Source organism: Phocoena phocoena, chromosome 4 (assembly GCF_963924675.1).
Source record: "Phocoena phocoena chromosome 4, mPhoPho1.1, whole genome shotgun sequence".
NCBI classification, from domain to species: domain Eukaryota; kingdom Metazoa; phylum Chordata; class Mammalia; order Artiodactyla; family Phocoenidae; genus Phocoena; species Phocoena phocoena.
In genome coordinates this window covers 80,517,745-80,540,794 of record NC_089222.1, presented here as the reverse complement: position 1 = coordinate 80,540,794, position 23,050 = coordinate 80,517,745, and the positions used below count along the sequence as shown (strand labels likewise).

General features: G+C 37.1%; 1 protein-coding gene across 1 annotated transcript in view; it reads left to right on the top strand.

Moving 5' to 3' along the window:
* The window catches only part of CFAP91 (cilia and flagella associated protein 91), a 137,642-nt gene that overhangs the window by 31,903 nt on the left and 82,689 nt on the right, over positions 1-23,050 (top strand). The window contains exons 7-9 of the mRNA XM_065875857.1: positions 16,512-16,689; positions 20,117-20,274; positions 22,271-22,453. Coding sequence (XP_065731929.1) covers positions 16,512-16,689; positions 20,117-20,274; positions 22,271-22,453 — 519 coding nt within the window. The remainder of the gene's footprint in view (positions 1-16,511; positions 16,690-20,116; positions 20,275-22,270; positions 22,454-23,050) is intronic.

Genomic DNA, 23,050 nt, shown 5'->3' with positions numbered 1-23,050 from the left:
TTGGTGAGGCCCTGGGCAGAGAGGTTCAAATAGAGGCCCATATACTATTGATATATGCATAGATGTTTAAAAATTATAAATCAAGCCACTATCTGTTAGATAAAGTACGTTCTATATTTTTCACAAATAAATCTTTCTAAAAAGTTGAAAGGATAAATGTACATTTAAAATTCTTAGACTCTTTGGGATTGCATGCTGGAATGTGGCAGCAATGGGAGAGGCTGCCTAGTGGCCTGCCCTTTTCTCTGGCTCTGTTCAGCATCACAAGGGGCCTGTCATGCATGTATATGATTGCCCCACCTTGCTTCTCCATTTTCTGTTTACGCATCCTTGCAAACAGCTGCCACTTGGCTATGCCTTGGGCTTAAGGGTGAACAAACAGCAGCATATAGTCTGCCCTCAGGAGTCTGAATCCTGGGAAGAGGCCCATGTAGGTTTTGGAAGTGGGCTTGGGGCAATTTATGCATGGAATTCCAGGCCCTCTAAGAGCAGGAGTACTCCAGGTGGGCATTTTGTAGTATTATCTTTTAAGTGCTGTGGGAAAATAATTTCAAATCTAGAATTCTTATACCAGCCAACCTGTTATTCAGTGAAGGTGAAATAAGGACACTTTCACAGGATAGGACATTTCATAGGCCTATCTCATAGGATATTGTAAAGATTAATTTAAATTCATTTATGTAATATGCTTAGACCAGTGCTTAGTATGTAAATAAGCTTTCTATACATGTTAGCTATTAATCTGAAAAGGAAGAACAAAAGGACATACTTCAACAAGAAGAAAAATAAGCCCAAAAGGAAGAAGCAGTGTTTAAGAATATGATGAGCAAAAAAAGAGAAAAATATGTAATTAAAAATTTAAAGTGTTGAGTTTTTAAAAATGATACTTAAAAAAAAAAAAAAAGAATGAAGCAAGTACTAAAACTCTAGATCCGGATTAGCAAACTATGGTCCATAGGCCAGTTTGGCCTATTGCCTTTTTTAATATGGCCTGCAAGTTAAGGATTTTTACATTTAAAAATGGATGAAGAAAACCTATTATGCGACATGTGAAAATTATTTGTACTATTTTGTGACTTGTGAAAATAATATGAAATTAAAATTCCAGTGACCCTAAAAAGGTTTTATTAGAATACAGCCAAACTTATTTGTTACGTAGTGTCCTTGCCTGCTTTTGCACTGCCATGCAGAATTGAGTAACTGAAAGAGACTGTGCGGCCCACAAAGCCTCATATATTTACTCACTGGCCTTTCACAGAGAAAGTCTGATGACCTCTGCTCTAGATCAGTCCTTTTCAGACTTTTGCATGAATAAGAATCATCTGGTGAGCTTGTTAAAACACTGATTCCTGGCCCCATCCCAGAGATTCTGATTTACTATGTCTGAGAAAGGGTGGAGAATTTGCATTTCTACCAAGCTCTCAGATGCTGCTGCTACTGCTGGTTTAAGAACCACACTGAGTACTGGAGTTGAGAAGAAATAAGAATAAAGCATGCAAAAATTCTGTTTTCTTTTGGAGAGAGAGCAATATTAATTAGCTTTAGACTTTATTAGAAAACTATGAGTGGAAATTTCTAGGTTAAAAAATTTATGTGTAACCTCTGGAAAAAAGAGAAGAAATATATCATTTCACAATTGGTAAAGGGGAAAAGGAGGAAATAACAGTAGAAATGGGGGAAAGCGCAAAGAAAAAACACGATAAATAGAAAATGCATAGTAAAGTGTAGGGAAAATGTTCAAATATTTTAATAATCAAAATATATAATAAGAGTGACTTAAACTTGCCTATTAAAAAATTCTGGGATTGAATTCATTAAAACCGAGCAAAAACAGCTTGCTATTTATAAAATAGCATTATAACTTTGAAAATAAAGGAGTGGAAAATATACTGAAAGCTGACCCAAAGAAAGCTGGTGTAACAATGTTAATATTAGACCAAAGTTAATCAGAAAACAGTAAAAGGGATAATGAAGAACATGAAAGAGTTATAAAAGGAAAAACCCACCAGAAGTTATATCTGTTATGAATTTGAATTTACTCTGCATAGACTCAATATATAAAGCAAAACTGATTGAATCACAAGGAGAAATGGACAAATTCCTATTCACAGTGGAAGATTTTTTAATGCTCCTCTTTCAGATTAAGCTATCAAAAGTTAGGATTTAGGTGATTTGAACAAGATGATTAATGTATTTCACATAAAAGACTTGGCATGTGGTAAGCCATGGCGACACCTGCTATAGATCTGATTATGCATTAAGAAAATGTGGAAATAACTTGGCTGTAGCATTTCAAGGAAATAATTATGGCTCTGGGCTCCTTTGAACTGGCAGATTTCTCACTCCACATTTATAGTCATTTGGTTTATGAGAAAGATGCCACTATATTCAGTGGGTAAAAGGAGGTCTTTTCAATAAACGTTGATGAAACAATTAGATATCCATGTGCAAAAGTGAACTTTGATTCTGATTTCTACCTCCAGGCAGTACTGGGAAAAACAAACAAACAAAAAAACCAACATGTGTGTGTGTATGTGTGTGTGTGTGTAAATTGATAACCTGATTCTAAAATTAATATGGAAATGTGAAAGGGTCAAAAGTAGCCAAGGCAAATGTGAAGAAACAGAACAGTATACACTATGAGATACAAAGACTTACTTTAAAGCTGCAGTAATTACACAGTGTGGTATATTCTCAAAGGTACACAAATAGATTATTGTTACAGAATAGGGAGTCCAGAAATTAACCCACAAGTAGATATCATCTGACTTAAGACAAAGATGACACTACAGTACACTAGAAAAAAAATGATCTTTTCAATAAATAGTGCTGAATCAATTAGATAGTCATCTTGAAAACAGTGACTTGATTCCTAGTTCACACCATAAACTGAACCAATCCCAGATGTCTAAATGTGAAAGGTGAAACAAAAATTTAGAAGGAAACATAAGAGAATATTTTCATGATCTTGGGTAGGCACACATTTTATTAAATAGAACAAAATTGCTAACCATAAAGGGAAAATTAAGAAATTAGATCACATTAAAATTAAGAACCTCTGTTCACCAAAATACATTAAGATAGTGAAAAGGCAAGCCACATATTGGGAGAAGATATTTGCAATACCTACTTATGACAGAAGACTCATATCTAGAACACATAAAGAAATCCTACAAATCAACAAGAAAAAGACGACCCAATAGAAAAGTTAGCAAATGATGTGAGCCGTCACTTGATAAAACGGGTTTTCAAATGGCCAGTCAACATATGAAACAGTGTCCAACCTGATTAGTCGTCAGGGAAATGCAAATTAAAATCTCAGTCTGATACTACGGATATACCAGAATAGCTAATGTTAAAAAGATTGATATTACTAAGTGATGATAAGGATTTGAAGCAAAGAGAATTTCATATACTGCATGTATATATTGCAACCATTCTTTGGAAACTGATAGTATCTTCTAAAGCTGACACAATACCTACAACCCAGGAACGTCATCCCTCACTATATACCCAAGAAAAGTGAGTACTTAGCTCTACTGTAAGAAATGCATATATGACTTTCACCAAGAGACAAGTGCAAGAATGTTCATAGCAGCACTATTCATAGTAACTCTGAACTGAAAACAACCCAGATGTCCATCAACCATAGAATGGATGAATAACCTGTAGTATGTTCACACAGTGAAATACTATATAGTAACGAGAATGAAAGTACAGCTACACATAACCACATGGGTGAATCTCACATAGATATTCCTGAGCAAAAGAAGTAAGACACTAAAGAATACCTACATTTTGATTTCATTTATATAAAGCTCAAAACCTATCAGAACTAAATTAATATGTTAGGAATCAGGCTGGTGGCTATCCTTGAGGCAAGTAGAGACTGGGAGGGAGTATGATGGGCAATCTAGGGTTCTGGTAAATTCTGTTCCTTGATCTGAGTGCTGGTTATTTGGGATGTTCCTTTGTGTACCTTTCTGTGTATATATTATACATTAGTAGAATGTTTGCATAAAAATAAGTGAAAAATAATGACACAGTAAAAGGTTGACACTGAAAGCACTAAGAAAAAAATCGAGTGCTATGTGCCAAGAACTGTTCCAAGTGCTTTATGTTTTTAACTTATTTAATCTTCACAAGTTAAGTAAATAATACATTTTAAATCAGAAACCAATAAGAAACCTTAAAAAGGCAAAAGAATTGGTCATTACAATCATAAACTTTTTGGATAAAGATTAATAATATACTGAAACTTCTTGTGGGAAACATCAAGACCAAAGACAGAAATCGCAAATAAAGAGTATTAGAATTGGAAGAGGGACATACTATAGACTAAACGACTTAGGGACTATAAGAGAACACTATGCATCACTATTGCCCTACATTTAAAAACTAAGATTATATTAGTTTCAGTTATACAGCATAGTGATTTTTTAATAGATTATACTCCATTTAAAGTTATTACAAAATAATGGCTGTATGTCCATGTGCTGTATAATATATCATCATTGCTTATCTATTTTATACATAGTAGTTTGTATCTCTTAATCCCGTACCCCTGTCTCACCCTCCCACCCCTTCCCTCTCCTCATTGGTATCCACTAGTTTGTTTTCTATATCTGTGAGGTTGTTTCTGTTTTGTTATATATGCTCCTTTGTTTTATTTTTTAGATTCCACATGTAAGTGATAACATACACTATGTCTTTCTCTGTCTGGCTTATTTCACTGAGGATAATATGCTCTAGAACCATCTATGGGGTTGCAAATGGCAGAAATTTATTCCTTTTTTATGGCTGAGTAAATTCCATTGTATATATACACCACATCTTCTTAATCCATTCACCTGTTGATGGATTCTTGGGTTGCTTCCATTTCTTGGCTACTGTAAGTAATGCTGCTATGAACATTGGGGTGCATGTATCTTTTCAACTTAGTGTTTTGGGGTCATTTTTTTTTGTGAAGGGGATATATACCCAGGAGTGGAATTGCTGCATCATATGGTAGTTCTATTTTTAGTTTCTTGAGGGACCTCCTGTTTTCCATAGTGGCTGCATCAGTTTTAATTTCTACCAGCAGTGTACAAGGGTTCCCATTTCTCTACATCCTTCCCAATGTTTGTTATTTGTAGACTTTTCGGTGATAGCTATTCTGACAGGTGTGAGGTGACATCTGATTGTGGTTTACATTTCTCTGATGATTAGTGATGTTGAGCATCTTTTCATGTGCCTGTTGGCCATCTGTATGTCTTATTTGGAAAAATGTCTCTTCAGCTCTTTTGTCCATTTTTTAATTGGGTTGTTTGGTTTTTTAGATATTGAGTTGTATGAGCTGTTTATATATTTTGATATTAACCACTTGTCAGTTACATCACTAGCAAATATTTTCTCCCTTTCAGTAGGTTGTCTTTTCATTTTGTCAATGATTTGCTGTGCAAAAGCTTTTGAGTTTAATTAGGTCCCATTTGTTTATTTTTGCTTTTGTTTCCTTTGCCTTAGGAGACAGATCCAGAAGAATATGGCTATGATTTATGTCAGAGTGTTCTGCCTATGTTTTCTTCTAGGAATTTTATGGTTTCGGGTCTTATACTTAGGTCTTTAGTCCATTTTGAGTTTATTTTGTATATGTTGTGAGAGAATGTTCTAATTTCATTCTTTTACATGTATCTGTCCCGTTTTCCCAGTACCATTTATTGAAGAGACTGTATTTTCTCCATTGTATATTCTTGCCTCCTTTGTCATAGATTAATTGATCATAGGAGTATGAGTTTCTGAGTTCTCTATTCTGTTCCATTGATCTCTATATCTGTTTTTGTGCCAGTACCATGCTGTTTTCATTACTGTAGTTTTGTAGTATAGTCTGAAGTCAGGGAGCATGATACATCCAGCTTTGTTCTTTTTTCTCAAATTACTTTAGCAATTTGGAGTCTTTTGTGGTTTCATATGGATTTTAGGATTACTCTAGTTCTGTTGAAATGTCATGGGTATTTTGTTAGGGATTGAATTAAATCTGTAGATTGCTTTGGGTGGTATGGACATTTTAGCAATATTAATTCTTCCAATCCAAAACACAGGATATTTTTCTATTTCTTGGTATCATTTCTAAATTCCTTCATCAATGTTTTATAGTTTTTAGAGTATAGGTCTCTCACCTCCTTGGTTAAGTTTATTCTTAGTATTTTACTCTTTTTGATGGGATTTTAAATGGGATTTTTTTCTGTTTTGCTTTCTCTTTCTGATAGTTCTTTGTTAGTATATAGAAAAGTAAAATATTTCTGTATATTAATCTTGTATCCTGCAACTTTGCTGAATTCATTTTTAGTTCTAATACCTTTTTGGGTATTAGACTTTGGGTTTTCTATATATAGTATCATGTCACAACTTTGGGTTTTCTATATATAGTATCATGTCATACACAAAGAATGATAGTTTTACTTCTTCCCTTCTAATTTGGATGCATTTTTTTTCTTGTCTGATTGCTGTGACTAGAACTTCCAATACTACATTAAATAGAAGTGGTGAGAGTGGGCATCCTTGTCTTTTTCTTATTTTAGAGTAAAGACTGAAAGCTTTTCACCTTTTAGTATGATGTAAGCTGTGAGTTTGTCATAAATGGCCTTTATTATGCTGAGGTGTGTTCTCTCTATACCAATGTTGATGATAGTTTTTATCATGACTGGATTTTGAATTTTGTCAAATGCTTTTTCTGTATCTATTGAAATGATTGTGTGATTCTTCTCCTTCCTTTTGTTACTGTGGTGTATTGCATTGATTGATTTGCAAATACTGAACCATCCTTGCATCCCTCAAATAAATCTCACTTGATGATGGTGTATAATCCGTTTTATATATTGTTGGATTCAGTTTGCTAATATTTTGTTGAGGATTTTTGTATCTATATTCATCAAAGATATTGGCCTGTAGTCTTTTTTTTTTTTGCAGTACGTGGGCCTCTCACTGTGGCGGCCTCTCCCGTTGTGGAGCACAGGCTCCGGACATGCAGGCTCAGTGGCCATGGCTCACGGGCCTAGCCACTCCACGGCATGTGGGATCTTCCCAGATGGGGGCACAAACCCATGTCCTCTGCTTTGGCAGGTGGACACTCAACTACTGAACCACCATGGAAGCCCAGCCTGTAATCTTTTTTTGCAGTGTCTTTGTCTGGTTTTGATATCAGGGCAGTGGTAGCCACATAGAATGAATTTGGGAGTGTTTCATTCTCTTCAAGTGTTTGGATTAGAGAAAGATATTATTAGCTCTTCTTTATAAGTTTGGTAAAATTCCCCTGTGAAGATGACTGGTCACGGATTTTTGTTTGTTAGGAGTTTTTTAAATCACAAATTCAATTTCACTACTAGTGATCTGTCTGTTGAGATGATCTTTTTCTTCCTCATTCAGTCTTGGAAATTTGTATGTTTCTAGAAATTTCTCCATTTCTTCTAGGTTGTCCAATTAGTTGGCTTATAACTGTTAGTAATACTTTGTTATGAGTTTGTAAATCTCTGTGTTATTGGTTGTTACTTCTCCTCTTTTGATTCTTATTTTGTTTACCTGGGTCCTCTCTCTTTTCTTGTTAGCCTGGCTAAAGTTTTATCAATTTTGTTTATCTTTTCAAAGAACCAGTTCTTGGTTTCATTGATCTTTTCTAATTTTTTTTTTGCTCTATTTATTTCCTCTCTGATTTTTATTATTTCCTTCCTTCTGCTGACTTTGGGCTTCACTCTTCTTTTTCTAATTCCTTTAGGTGGTAGGTTAGGTTGTTTATTTGAGATTTTTCTTGTTTCTTGAGGAAGGCCTGTATTGCTACAAAATTCCCTTCTAGAACTGCTTTTGCTGCATCCCATAAATTTTTGGAAGGTTGTGTTTCCATTTTCATTTGTCAAGATATTTTCTGATTTTCTGTTTGATTTCTTCATCGATCCTCTGGTTTTTTAGTAGCATGTTGTTTAATCTCTACATGTGTGTGCTTTTCCCATTTTTCTTGCCATAATTGATTTTTAGTTTCATACTGTTGTGGTCAGAAAATATGCTTGATATAATTTCTGTTCTCTTAGATTTGTTGAGACTTGTTTTATGGCCTAGTATGTGATCCTGGAGAATATTCCATGTGCACTTGAAAAGAATGTGTATTCTGCTGTTTTTGGATAGATGTCCTGTAGGTATCTATTAAGTCCAACGTATGGTCTATTGTATCATTTAAGACCACTAATGCCTTATTGATTTTCTATCTGGATGATCTGTCCACAGATATAAGTAGGGTGTTAAAGTCCTCTACTATTGTTATATTACTGTCAATTTCTCCCTTTTGTCTGTTAATATTTGATTTATATATTTAGGTGCTCCAGTACTAGGTGCATATATGTTAACGAGTATAATATCCTCTCTTCTATTGATCTCTTTATCATTATATAATGCCATTCTTTTTCTTTATAGCCTTTGTTTTAAAGTATATTTTGTCTGATATGAGTATTGCTACCCTCGTTTTCTTGTCATTTCTGTTTCATGAAATATCTTTTTCCATCCTCTCACTTTGTCTCTGTGTGTCTTTAGTTCTGAAGTGCATCTTTTGTAAGCAGCCTAGAGATGGGTCTTGCATTTTTATCCATTCAGCCACCCTGTGTCTTTTGATTGGAGCATTTAGTTCATTGACATTTTTTTTTTTACATCTTTATTGGAGTATAATTGCTTTACAATGGTGTGTTAGTTTCTGCTTTATAACAAAGTGAATCAGTTATACATATACATATGTTCCCATATCTCTTCCCTCTTGCATCTCCCTCCCTCCCACCCTCCCTATCCCACCCCTCCAGGTGGTCACAAAGCACCGAGCTGATCTCCCTGTGCTATGCGGCTGCTTCCCGCATGGCAGGAAGTTTGGTAGTGTATATATGTCCATGCCTCTCTCTCGCTTTGTCACAGCTTACCCTTCCCCCTCCTCATATCCTCAAGTCCATTCTCTAGTAGGTCTGTGTCTTTATTCCTGTCTTACCCCTAGGTTCTTCATGACATTTTTTTTTCTTAAATTAATTGTTGATAGTTATGTACTTATTGCCATTTTGTTACTTGTTTTCTGGTTGTTTTTGTAGGTCTTTCCTGTTCTTTTCTTCTTCTTTTAGTTTCTTTTTCTTCCTTTGTGGTTTGATGATTTTCTTTACTAGTATGCTTATGTTCCTTTCCTCTCCATTTTTGTGTATCTGTTGTAGGTTTTTGATTTGTGGTTACCGTGGAATTCCTATATTATGACCTATAACTACATCTACTTGTTTTATGTGGTAGTAATTTAAGTTCACACCCATTCAAAATATCTACCTTTTTACTCCCCTCCTCCACATAGATTCTTACCTTTTATTATAGCCTTTTCTTTCCACTTACAGAAGACCCTTTAACATTTCTTTTAGGGTAGGTTTAGTATTGATGAGCTCTATTAGTTTTTTGCTTGTCTGAGAAGTTCTTTATCTCCCCTTCAATTCTAAATGATAATCCTGCTGGATAGAATATCCTAGGTTGCAGATTTTTCTCTTTTAGCACTTTGAATATATCATGTCACTCTCTCTGGCCTGCAGAGTCTCTGCAGAGACGTTGGCTGATAGCCTTATGGGTATTCCTTTGTAAATGACTCTGTTTTTTTTCTTGCTGCCTTCAGAATTCTCTCTTTAATTTTTACCAATTTCATTATGATTTATCTTGATGTGGGTCTGTTTTGGTTCATCTTGTTTGGAACTTTCTTTGCTTCCTGTACTTGGATATTTGCTTCCTTCTTCAGGTTCCAGAAGTTTTCAGTCATAATTTCTTCAAATACATTTCACAACCTTTCTCTCTCTTCTCCTTCTGAAACCCCTATAATGGGAATGTTGGTACACTTGATGTTATCCCAGAGATCTCTTAAACTATTCTCATTTTTTAAAGTTTGTTTTTCTTTTTACTGCATTGATTGGGTGATTTCCATTTCCATCTTCCAGATCACGTATGCATTCTTCTTTATCACTTAGTTGCTATTCATTCCTTCTAGTGTGTGTGTTTTTTTTTAAGACAAGCTTTTATTCATCATCTTTTAAATTAATTAATTAATTTATTTTTATTTATTTTTGGCTGTGTTGGGTCTTTGTTGCTGCATGCGGGCTTTCTCTAGTTGTGAGTGGGGGCTACTCTTAGTTGTGGTGCACAGTCTTCTCATTGCAGTGGCTTCTCGTTGCGGAGCACAGGCTCTAGGCACACAGGCTTCAGTAGTTGTGGCACGTGGGTTCAGTAGTTGTGGCTTGTGGGCTCTAGAGCGCAGGCTCAGTAGTTGTGGCGCACAGGCTTAGTTGCTCCACGGCATGTGGGATCTTCCCAGATCAGGGCTCGAACCCATGTCCCCTGCATTGGCAGGCAGATTCTTAACAACTGAGCTACCAGGGAAGTACCCTTTCTAGGGTGTTTTTGATGTCAGTTATTGTATTCTTCAGTTCTGACTGGTTCTTTTTTATATTTTCTAGTTCCTTGTTAAAATTCTCACTCTGCTTATCTATTCTTTCCCTAATTCAGCTTGCATTCTTATTACTAATGCTTTGAATTTTTTATCTTATAAATTATTTCTGTTTCATTATTTTTACCAGGGTTTTTTTCTTGCTCTTTCAACTGAGATGCATTCCTGTGTCTTTTCATTTTGCTTAACTTTCTCTGTCTCTGTGAATTTAGGTGAAACAGTTGCCTACAGCAATCTTTAATGGGTGGGCTTAGGTACAAGTGTCCCTATATAGTCTGCATGTGCCCAGTGCTTTTGGTGGGAGAGCTAGATTTGACGTGAACAGAAGCCATTTGTTTACTCAGGGTGTGCTGCCAGCTATCAACTTGGTAGGAGGTAGGGTTGGAGATGGAGGGGGTAGGGCCATAGCCAGGTGTGAGGCAGGCCTTCCTCTCTGCTCAGTGGCCATCACTGCCCTATTGGAGCAGGGTCATCTCCCAAGTTGCTGGAGCAGAAACCCTAGGTTCAGCAATCAAATCTTGTAGTATTTTATTTATTTATTTATTTATAAACACCATTGAATTGTACGCTTTTTTATTTATTTATTTATTTATTTATGGCTGTGTTGGGTCTTCGTTGCTGTGCGCGGGCTTTCTCTAGTTGCAGTGAGCGGGGGCTACAGTTTGTTGCCGTGTGCAGGCTTCTCATTGTCGTGGCTTCTCTTGTGGTGGAGCACGGGCTCTAGGTGCACAGGCTTCAGTAGTTGTGGCACGTGGGCTCAGTAGTTGTGGCTTGCAGGCTCTAGAGTGCAGGCTCAGTAGTTGTGGCACACAGGCTTAGTTGCTCCACGGCATGTGAGATATTCCCGGACCAGGGCTCGAACCTGTGTCCCCTGCATTGGCAGGTGGATTCTTAACCACTTTGCCACCAGGGAAGCCCTCTTGTAGTATTTTAAAAAGATGACTTATCATAACCAAATGGGTTAATTGTACAAATTCAAGTTTAGTACAATATCAGAAAACTAACCAATACATTTTACCATTTTAACAGAAAATGTCAGAAAAATGCTTTTATAGGTGCAGGAAAAGTACTGTTTGATAACATTCAACATACATTCATGTTATAAACTCTAAGTAAGCTGAGATCAGAAGGGAATTTTGGTAACTTAATAAAGGTTATCTTCGATAAACATATACTGAAGGTGAGACTTGAGAAGCTTTACCCTTAAAATAAAGAAAAAGACAGTGATTCCTTCATCACCACTATTATTTAGCAATGCAGAGAAGATCCTAGCCCAGAGCTTATTAAACTAGGCTATGACCCACCACCCCTAGGGACATTTGGAAACCTGGGTGGCATTTTTGTATGTAATAATGATGAGACAAATGGGTTGGGTTTGGGGGAGGTAGGCTGGCATGGATACTAAACATCCTGCCCTGCATGGGGCAGTTTCATCCAACAATTAATTGTTTGCCCAATATGACAGTAATAGCATCCTGATAGAGAAATAATTGAGTCAGTGTAGTAAGATAAGAGAAGAAGAATTAGGTATGAGGATTAGAATGAAAAAGCAAAACTATATTTGCAGACAATGTACTCATATAGAAAAATCAAATGAAATAAGTTATCAGAACTAAGAACCTCAGTTTAATAAGGTATCCTATTATGAAACCAACATACAAATATCAGTAATTTTTGTATGTAATTAGAAATATTATTGAGGGCTTCCCTGGTGGTGCAGTGGTTGAGAGTCCGCCTGCCGATGCAGGGGACATGGGTTCGTGCCCCGGTCCAGGAGGATCCCACCTGCCATGGAGCGGCTGGGCCCATGAGCCATGGCTGCTGAGCCTGTGCATCCAAAGCCTGTGCTCCGCAACGGGAGAGGCCACAACAGTGAGAGGCCCGTGTACCGCAAAAAAAAAAAAAGAAAAAGAAAAAGAAATATTATTGGGAAATCATATTTTTAATAGCAACAAATAACAAAGTCCCAGGAAAGCACTTAATAAAACATGCACAAGGCATTTATGGAGAAAAATATAAATTGTTCCTTAAGCACATACACAAAGATTTGACAAAAAAAAAAAGGAACATCGTGTTTATAAATGGGAAGACTCATGCTTGAATAGGTATTATTTCTCTCACAAGTATTTTATATCTTCAAGCAATTCTAATCCAAATCTCTACTCGCAGTGTAACCATGTATGTAAATCAGCATCTTTTCTCTTCCCAGAAATTATATAAAAGCAACAAGCACAACTCTAAAAGAACAACTCCCAAGAACAAATTCTATTCTCAGTGAAACTCACATATATATGAGTCTTTGAACCACTAAATACTTGTAAGGACTGTGAAAAGCAGCTGAGACTAGGTAGCATGGACTGTGGAAGAGGGTCAGGAGAATCTCAGGAAGCTTGAGAAAAAATATGCTTTGTGGAGGCAAATTTGGCAATATTCAGAAATATTTTAAATGATTATATTTTGTGATTAGTTGCTAGGCTCTAGATCCTTCTAAGGTTCCTAGAGAAATTCATACATGGGCATAATGAGACCAGTATTAGATGTTTGTTGCAGCATTATTATGTGTAATCAAAAAATTAGAACCAGGGCTTCCCTGGTGGCGCAGTGGTTGAGAGTCCGCCTGCCGATGCAGGGGACATGGGTTCATGTCCTGGTCCGGGAAGATCCCACATGCTGCGGAGCGGCTGGGCCCTTGAGCCATGGCCGCTGAGCCTGCGCGTCCGGAGCCTGTGCTCCACAGCGGGAGAGGGCGCAACAGTGAGAGGCCCGCGTACCACAAAAAAAAAAAAAAAAAAAAAAATTAGAACCAATCTAAATGTCAATTTGAGCAGATAGCTTAAATTGTGGTAGAGTCCTACAATGGAAGAATGAAATTACGTCTCTATATATCGGCGTGGCCAGATTCCCAAAACAAAGCTGAATAAAAAAAGCAAGTAACAGAATATTTATAGTAAAATATCACATATGTAAATGTTAAATTAAAAATAATACTATATTTTCTTTATGTATAGTTCTTTTTCCTAGCTTCATTTAGACATAATTGACATGTAACATTGTGTAAGTTTAAGATGTACTACATGATGATTTGGTACACATATATATTGCAAAATGATTACCACAATAAGGGTAGTTAACACATCCATCACCCCACATATTTACTGTGTGTGTGTGTGTGTGTGTGTGTGTGTGTGTGTGTGTGGTGAGAGCATTTAAGATTCAGTCTTAGCAACGTTCAAGTATACAATACAGTTTTGTTAAGTGTAGTCAGCATGCTGTACATTAGCTCTCCAGAATTTATTCATCTTATAACTGAAAGTTTGTACCCTTTGATCACTTTCACCCATTTCTCCCACCACTTTGCCCCTGGCAACCACCAGTGTACTCTCTGTTTCTATGAATCCAGTTTTTTAGATTCCAGATATAATGAGATTATACAGTATTCATCTGTTTCTGACTGACTTATTTTGCTTAGCATAATGCCCTCAAGTTTCATCCATGTTATCACAAATGGCAGGATTCTCTTCTTTTTTTGTGAATGAATATATATATATCACTATATATATATATATATATATATATATATATATATATCGCCTTATATATATCACTTTATCCATTAATCTGCCCATAGACACTTCAGCTGTTTCCATGTCTTGACTATTGTAAATAATGCTGCAATGAACATGGGGTGCAGATACCTCTTTGATGTAGTGATTTCATTTCCTTCAGCTATATACCCAGAAGGGAAATTGCTAGGTCATATGGTCGTTCTATTTTTAATTTTTTGAGGAACCTCTATGGAATTCTTATGGAACTATTTGCCATAATGACTGTACCAATTTACATTCCCCCCAACAGTGCACAAGGGTTTCCTTTTCTCCACATCCTTGCCAGCATTTGTTATTGCTTGTCTTTTTTTTTCTTTTTTTGGGTAAGAAGTAGATTTATTAATATCCTTTGTAAAGAGGTTACAAGAAAATGGGGCTTGAAGAGGGTGGTCATGTCCCAGGTCTTGGCTAAGTTCCTGGGACAGGCCACCAAGTGAGGGTCCGTGGCTTCTCACAAGAAAGAATTAAACCATAGTAAAATGAAAGCAGAGATACACATTCCATAGGCAGAATGCAGTCCATCTTGGAAGAGGAGAGCATCCTCTTTCTTCTATTTGATAATAGCCATTCTAACAGGCATGAGGTGATATCTCACTGTAGTTTTGATTTGCAATTCCCTGATGATTAGTGATGTTGAACACCTTTTCATGTACCTGTTAGCCATCTCTGTATCTTTTTTGGGAAAGTGTCTATTCAGGTCTTTTGCCCATTTTAAAATCACATTGTTTTTTGTTTTGAGTAATATCTGTTCCTAATATATTTAGAATATAACCCCTTATCAGATATATGGTTTGCAAATGTTTTTGCCCATTTCATAGGTTTCTTTTTCATTTTGTTGATTGTTTCTTTTGCTGTGTAGAAGATTTTTGGTTTGATGTAGTCCAATTTGTTTATTTTTGTTTTTGTTGCTTGTGCTTTTTGTGTCATATCTAAAATATCATTGCCAAGACTAATATCAAGGACCTTTTTCCTTATCTTTTCTTCTAAGCGTTTTACATTTAAGTCTTTAATCCATTTCAAGTTAATTTTTGTGAAAAATGTAAGATAAGGATCCAGTTTCATTCTTCTGCATGTGAATACCCAGTTTTCCTAGCACCACTTATTGAAGAGACTGTCTTTTCCCTATTGACTATTTTTGACTCCCTTGTCAAATATTAGTTGACTACGCATGCATGGGTTTACTTCTGGCTCTTTATTCTGTTCCATTGCTCTGTGTGTCTGTTTTTATGCCAGTACTATACTGTTCTGATTACTGTAGCTTTGTAATATAGTTTGAAATCAGGAAGTGTGTTTCTTCCAATTTTGTTCTTTCTTAACATTGCTTTGGCTATATGGGTCTTTTATGGCTACGTATAAATTTTAGGATTGTTTTTTCTATTTCTGTGAAAAACACCACTAGAATCTTGATAGGGATGTATCTATGGATGGCTTTGCGTAGTAGGGGCATTTTAAAAATATTAGTTCTTCCAATCCATGAACATGGGATATATATATATTTTTTACTTGTGTCTTCTTCAATTTTTTTCATCAATGTTTTAATAGTTTTCACCATATAGATTTTTCACCTCCTTGGTTAAATTTACTCCTAAGAATTTTATTGTTTTTGATACTATTGTAAATGGAATCGTTTTATTTCTTTTATAGATATTGTTAGTGTGTATAAATACAACTGATTTTCATGTATTGATTTTGTATCCTGCAACTTTATTTATTTATTAGTTCTAACAGTTTTTTGATAGAGTCTTTAGAGTTTTCTCTACATAAGATCATGTCATCTGCAAATGGAGATGATTTTACTTCTTCCTTTCTGATTTGCATGCCTTTTTCTTTTTCTTTTTTTTTTTTTTTTTTGCTTGATTTCTCTGGCTAGGGCTTCCAGTATTATGTAAATAGGAGTGGTGAGAGAGTGCGCCATTTTCTTTTTCCTGATCTTAGAGGAAAAGCTTTTAGCCTTTCACTGTTGAGTGTGATATTAGCTGTGGGCTTGTCTGTATAGTTCATGTTTGTTTTTATTAGAGAGGGAGTATAGTGTAATACATAAGACCATAAGGGTCAGATTGCCATTTGCAAATTCTGAGTTTCACCACATACTATGACCTCTCTGCAAGCTATTTTGATATTTCTTTGTATTTCAAAATATGGATTTTTCCAATAGAGGACATTCCAAGGTGTGATTATTTCATAATCACCTAATATCTTCAAATACTTTCTAGCATCTTACATGTAACTAAAATGTCTTCTGGCTGAATTGTTAACAAGAGACAGTGCAGGGCAGATAATAAACTCTGAGGCACATCTGGAGATGTATCCTGATATCATTTCATCCTGTCATAACCCTTGAATTTAAAGAGGACAGGAACTGAAAGGGAGTAAATTAAATACTGGTAGGTACATGAGTTTGTCTGTGTGTTTCTAAAGTGTTCTGCTTCATCTTCCAGGTCGAGGCCTTCCGGCAGGACAAGCTGAGGTAGAGATGATAGAACGTGCCCGGGAGAAGCGTGCTTGGGAAGCCACTCTCCCCGCTCTGAGTGACACCTCCCAGTTTGAGAAGAGGAGGAGGATGATGAATGCCATGGAGAGGAAGGAGTGGGCCTTCAGAGAGCAGGAGATCGAAAAGTAGGTTCTTAATCACGCAGATAATTGCTTCTGCACAGATGGGATTAATGTTAATACTTTTAACATATAGAGAGTTTACCCAAATGTATGGGTTTAAAAGCAATCCTTAATCTGTAGAGTTAGGAAATTGGGCTTCAGGAGCAATAGCTCTATAATTTTCTCTCCAATAATATAAAAATGTATAATGCCTTCTTTGTGTGTGTAGTTCAGTGTGGAACCCAAATTTAAACAATTCCTCAAGGCATCTCTGATTCTTCTCTTCCCTTTTCTCTTTAGGGTCTTACCTAGAATCCCACTGATTTCTGCAAAATGTCTTTCAAACTGTCCTTTTCTGTTCATTCCCAGTGCCATGGTCCCTAGACCTTGGCCCTCTTCCTATCCATCAAACAGCCTCTTGGCTGACCCCATCTCTTTCCTCCTGGTACTGGATTCACCGTCGGTACACCTTGGGTTCTAGCTATAGCCAATGAGGCATTTTTCTGTTTAAAAGACAAACAGTGGAACTTTTCAATGAAGAGATGAGCTCATAGTACATAAGTAATAATATGCTAAGGTATTTCTCGTTGAATTTTCAGTCATTTTAACTGATGTATTTTCAGTAATGTGGTTGTCTCTGGAATATGTAGAAATGATGAGGACCAAAAAATTACAGCTCCCTAGCAAGAAGGAAAGGAAAGGAAGTTTAAGGGTGCCATTTGTTTCAGGCTGTGCTGAGGTACTTCATTGCTCACAGAAGTACTACCAAGCCCCTGACAGTGTGCTTACATGCAAGCAAGCTAGGGGCCAATAGAGTTAGGGATTCAGTGTGGTTCTGAATTCAAAATATGTTTATCTTTTTGCAACACCTTCTGATTAACCCTGAATGCAGACTGTGATGTTTGGTTAAAAGCTTGCAATTTAATAGAAAATAGTGTTTGGGGCAGAGTAGGTGTCACATACTCAATCCTGTCTGCAGAAATTTAAATTTACTTCTGCAGTTTGAAGAGGAATATTCTTGTCAGAAGGACATTAAGAATATTAAAAATGTATCTGGCCAGAATGAAGATATCACCTGAGAACATGAGTACTTTGGTTAAACTGAGGTTAATTTTAATAAATATATTTTGAGTCCCTCCTCAGGACTGGAAACAGGAAACTGCTTTACCCTGACAGAGCTCCTTATGGACCACTGGAACAGGGGGTGAGGGGTGGAAGGGGGGCAGGTGGGTGGGGATGGAGTGAAAGACCTTAAAACCAATAACTCACAGGCAGGATCTTCAGGTGATGTGCTGCTCTATACAAAAAGAGCTAGGGGAACCCAGGCAGGAGAACAGTTAGTTCTGTTTGAGAACTAACAGATATTTAGTAGATATTTGGGAAAATTACTGAGATGAGGTAGCTTCTGAGCTGTATGTAGAAGGATGAGTAAAAAGCTATCAGGTAGATGATAATATTGTTGATGATGGTGATGGAGATGATAATGATGATATTCATAAAGCATTCAACACTTACAGAGTGCTTATTTCATGCTTGAGCTAAGTTCTAAGCCAGTAGTGCTCAGAGTGTGGTCCACAGATGAGTGGCATCAGCACTTACCTGGAAACTTGTTAGAAATGCAAATTCTCAGGTTCCATCCCAGACCTACTGAAGCAGGGGGCGGGGCACAGCAATTTGCGTCATAGCAAGTCCTCCAGGTTATCTGATGTATGCTCAAGTTTGAGAACTGTTCTAGCATGCTGTGTGCATTCACTCATTTAACGTTCACAACAACCTTAGGGGATGGATACTATTATTATGTCCATTTTATGATTGAAGAGGCTGAGGTAAGTGATGAAGTTGAGAATTGAACCTAGGATTTCCAACTCTAGAAAGAAGGGACTGTTGGTGTGTGCTTATTTTTAAAAACGCCTACCTCCCTGTATTTACTTGTCACTGTTTCCCTACTCTCCCATGTATATTCACTTTGAGAACCTCCACCAGTATGACATGTTTGCTCTGTCTCTAGTCCTTTTTTTTTTTTTTGCGGTACGCGGGCCTCTCACTGTTGTGGCCTCTCCCGTCGCGGAGCACACGCTCCGGACGCGCAGGCTCAGCGGCCGTGGTCCACAGGCCCAGCCGCTCCGCGGCATGTGGGATCCTCCCAGACCGGGGCACGAACCCGTGTCCCCTGCATTGGCAGGCGGACTCTCAACCACTGCGCCACCAGGGAAGCCCTGTCTCTAGTCCTTTTGAGTAGAATATTCAGCTCTCTCTGCTGAGGCCGCACTTCTCCCTTGTCAATGTGGCAAATCTCAACCCTTGTTTATCCTCAAGTGCTGAGTTAATGGCTCCTGAAGGAAGGCTTCCCCACCATCCCCCTCCTTCCCTTTGATCAACTGGGAATGGTGCTAGAAGAGGCGCTCTGCCATTTCTTCTCCCACAGGGGTCTTTTCATTCTTTTGGCCTGGTATGTATCTCCCTGTGTTGTAAATGTTGGTTTATATGTCTACTCCACTAGAACAGTGCTTCTTGAGACAACGTATTTTATCTTGTTCACCATTGTTTATTCCCTGCCTGGCATAAATATTTGACAAATGAATGACTGAATAAATTACTGTGTAAATTTTTAAGTAAGAGCAAAATATTCAAATCTCCATTTTAGAAAGGAAAATCTTGACCACTGTGTGGAACAAAGATTGGAAGGGGGAAAGACTAGACTAACAACCAGAGTCCAAGTCAGGAGAAGGGTGACAAAGACATGCGCTAGGGAACAGATGTAAGAAGTGTTTTAGAGAAGGAATCATTAGAGGAGGGAAGAAGGTAAGAGAAAGGGTAGATTTCTGGGGGAATAGAATGAGTGAGGTTTTTTTGAGGTTGTCAGGGGATATAGCTGGAGATTCAAGTAGATAGAAGTTCTAGTTCAGAAATACCTGGTCTGAAGTACAAATTTTGAAGTCATATGTACACATAAGCAAGGTAGTCCTGGGAGAACAAGGTGAAGGTGAAGGGAAGGGAAGCGAAGAATAATTATCTATATGTGTCACCTGCTGGCATTTTCACATTCACCCCTTAAGGCTGCATGCCACAACCTCATTTTCTCTCACTCCTCCTATTACTTAACCCTCCAGCAATACCAGTCGACCTGGAACTATGCACAAACATTCGCTGTTCACTTAGGCCCATCTGCCTGGAGAACCCTTTTTTACCCCATCTACCTAGCAAACTCTTTTTTGTCCTTCAGAACTACACCCATACATATTCCTCTTATACAGAGACTCACTATTGAGTTGCCACCCCAAACCCCCAATTCATTTGTCACACTTTTGCCAAAGTGGTCTTTTTAAGATACATGAATATGATACCAGCCCAAAGAGAAGCTTCTGTTTATGGCAAGTGTTCCTTTTCTCTGTAGTAGAGCACCCTATTTGAGAGATTGTAGACTTCTTTATGTTTTGTGATTTACTTGAAGACTGCAGGAGATTCGCCTGGAAGTTCTAAAAGAGCTGCTGAAGAAGCGTGATGAGAATCAAAATGAAGTAAACATGGCGTGCTTGAATGCCCAGTGGTCTAAACTGCAGGAGGCGAAGGAGGCAAAGTTGGCACAGATTCACCGCACACATGTATCAGGTGATGGTGCAGTATGAACCGTGAAGAGAATGGAAAAGTTGGCTCTGCTTTGGGTCTTTGACCAAACCTGATTTAACTGTGATATAATTCTTTTTTGGTCCTAGTGTTAGTTAATAGATAAGGAACAGGAGATGAGTTATTTCTCAAAAGTAGAAGGGTGGAGGAAAATTCCTCACTAAGAAAATCAAGTAATTATGTTCTAACAGGTAGTCAAGTTATTGACATTATGGGGCGTGTGTGTGTTTTTGTGTGTAGGTGTTGGGCTCCCCATATTCATGGGCTGAGGCCCTGGATAGAGAGCCCTGTTTCTCAACCTTTTTTTCATTGTTTCCACTAAAAAAGACATTCAGACATCTTTTTTCCAATTCATCCCCCTGCCATGAAATTTTAATACCACAGGTATACTGTATATCTGTTTATGTACTATAAATATATCTGTACTTTATACATAAAAAGAGGAGTCAGTGGAGGATTAAGAATAACTAAATAAAAAATTTTAATTAAGAAAATTTAACTTATTAGCATTTAGCTTTATTTGCTATATTTGCTGAGTGACTTTTAATATAATGAATTTACTTATAAAAATTGTAATGCATCACATATATGCAAATTACCAGTTTATACACATAATAGCAATGTAATCACATTAAAAATTATTCAAAATATTTTTCCTAGCAAAACAATTACAAAAAATTAAGTTAATCCCTTAAAAGTTATTTTTAGTGAACTTTTAAACGTTTTCTTGATGTGAGAAAATAACTTTTAACTTAACTAGCTGCACCTATGCATTTAGATACTGTCAACATTTTTTCTTTTCAGTAGTTGATATAACTAGTGATGGGTTGACTTACTTTCTTTTTTTTTTTTTTTTTACTCCTCCTGTCCCTCTCTCTTGCCCTCTGGGATCACCTTCCCAAATAAACTACCTGTACGCATGCCTTTGTCTCAGGTTCTGCCTGTGGGGGAACCCAGGCTAAGGCACAACTCAAATGTCACTTCCTCAGGGGAGACCTTCAAGGACCCCCACCCCCAGATAAGTCAGGTCCCTGTTATCTGTTCTCACTGTTATATGACCCTGAATTTGTGTGTGTGTGTGTGAGAAAATGACTTTTTACTTACCTAGGTGCTAGGTATGCATTTAGATATGGTCAACAGTTTTTTCTTTTCAGTACTAGATATAACCAATGATGGGTTGACTAATTTTTATAAATGACTATTAAAATGTAAACTATTTTTATGTAATTATGAAATCCCAAGTCACACACAGAAGCACTGAGGATCAAATATAAATAACATCCAAAAGGCAGCAGTGGCAAGTGCAACCACCTCTTTCAATTGTGACTTCAAAATCTCATATTGTTTTACACCATTGAGAGTGCATGATGTAGAGCCTTCAAAAGGGGATGGGTCTGTGATGGGATTGAAAGAAAAGGAACAGGTGGAAGTAGTAAGCCTGACTCCTTAGATGAGTAAACTCCTACAGTGTACAGCTGAGACTGCCAAACAATTCTGAAATCTATAAGCTTGGATATATTCTGATTTATTCTGGTGTTAGCCAAGATGGACAGAAATTTTTGAAGAACCTGTAGTCTTCCTTCCCTTTTAATTATTCTCTTAGGAGAGAATAATTCCCTCAGTCTCTACTGAAAACATGTAGTTTTCAGTTACTTTGTGTTTCTTTCATTCATTTGACAAACTTTCATTGAATACCTCTTTCTGGCCCGGAGCTTAGAATGCAGTTATAAAAGATTTTTGATGAGTACCAGTTGAGAACACTAGCTGATTCAGCTTCTGTCATGGCCACCTGTCTCATGACAATCTGGATCACACAGATGTCAGATCTGTGTTTTAAGTGTTCTGGCTGCAGTGAGTGATCATAATGAAATTCATTCAGTTCAGTAGCCTTCCTGTGAATAAAACTATGGTTTACTAGTCTGCATTTGGACCATTCAGAACAATATTTTGGAGATAGTCATGGAGGTATGTTTTATTTTAGCAATCAGAAAACTTTTGGGAAAGGGAAAGAATATAGAAGGGAAGTTGGAGAGAAGAAATATCATCAAGGATTATTCTGATTATGCATCACAGGTCTATGGACCTCTATCTCGCCTTGGTCGTTTCACAGACAACAACTCAGAGGACTTTGTAGTAAAAAACCACTATCTCAACACCTATGAAGGTAAGCAGTTCACATAATTACAAGTCTAGTATAAGAGGATTATCTTAGAAATATAAATATATAAAATATAGCAGTTTAGATTAAAAGCTAATCAAAAATTTAAATATTTGCAAGAAATAGCAATTACATGTTTAGTATTATTAATAATATGAGTTCAGGCTTCCCTGGTGGCGCAGTGGTTGGGAGTCCGCCTGCCGATGCAGGGGACGCGGGTTCGTGCCCCGGTCCGGGAAGATCCCACATGCCGCGGAGCGGCTGGGCCCGTGAGCCGTGGCCGCTGAGCCTGAGCGTCCGGAGCCTGTGCTCCGCAACGGGAGAGGCCGCAACAGTGAGAGGCCCGCGTACCGCAAAAAAAAAAAAAATAATAATAATAATAATATGAGTTCATAGAAACCAATAAAAACTTCTAAGACCCAAATAAATAAATGGATACACTATGCAACAATTTGTTAAGGAGTAAAGTCAGTAAACTACTAAACATTCAAACATGTTTAATGTCAGTAAAATAAAAGTTTTGCAAAAATGAAATAGAAAAAATTTTATACCAGGTTTGTGAAGCAAACAAGAAATATATAATGAAATCGGCTCTTTATGAAG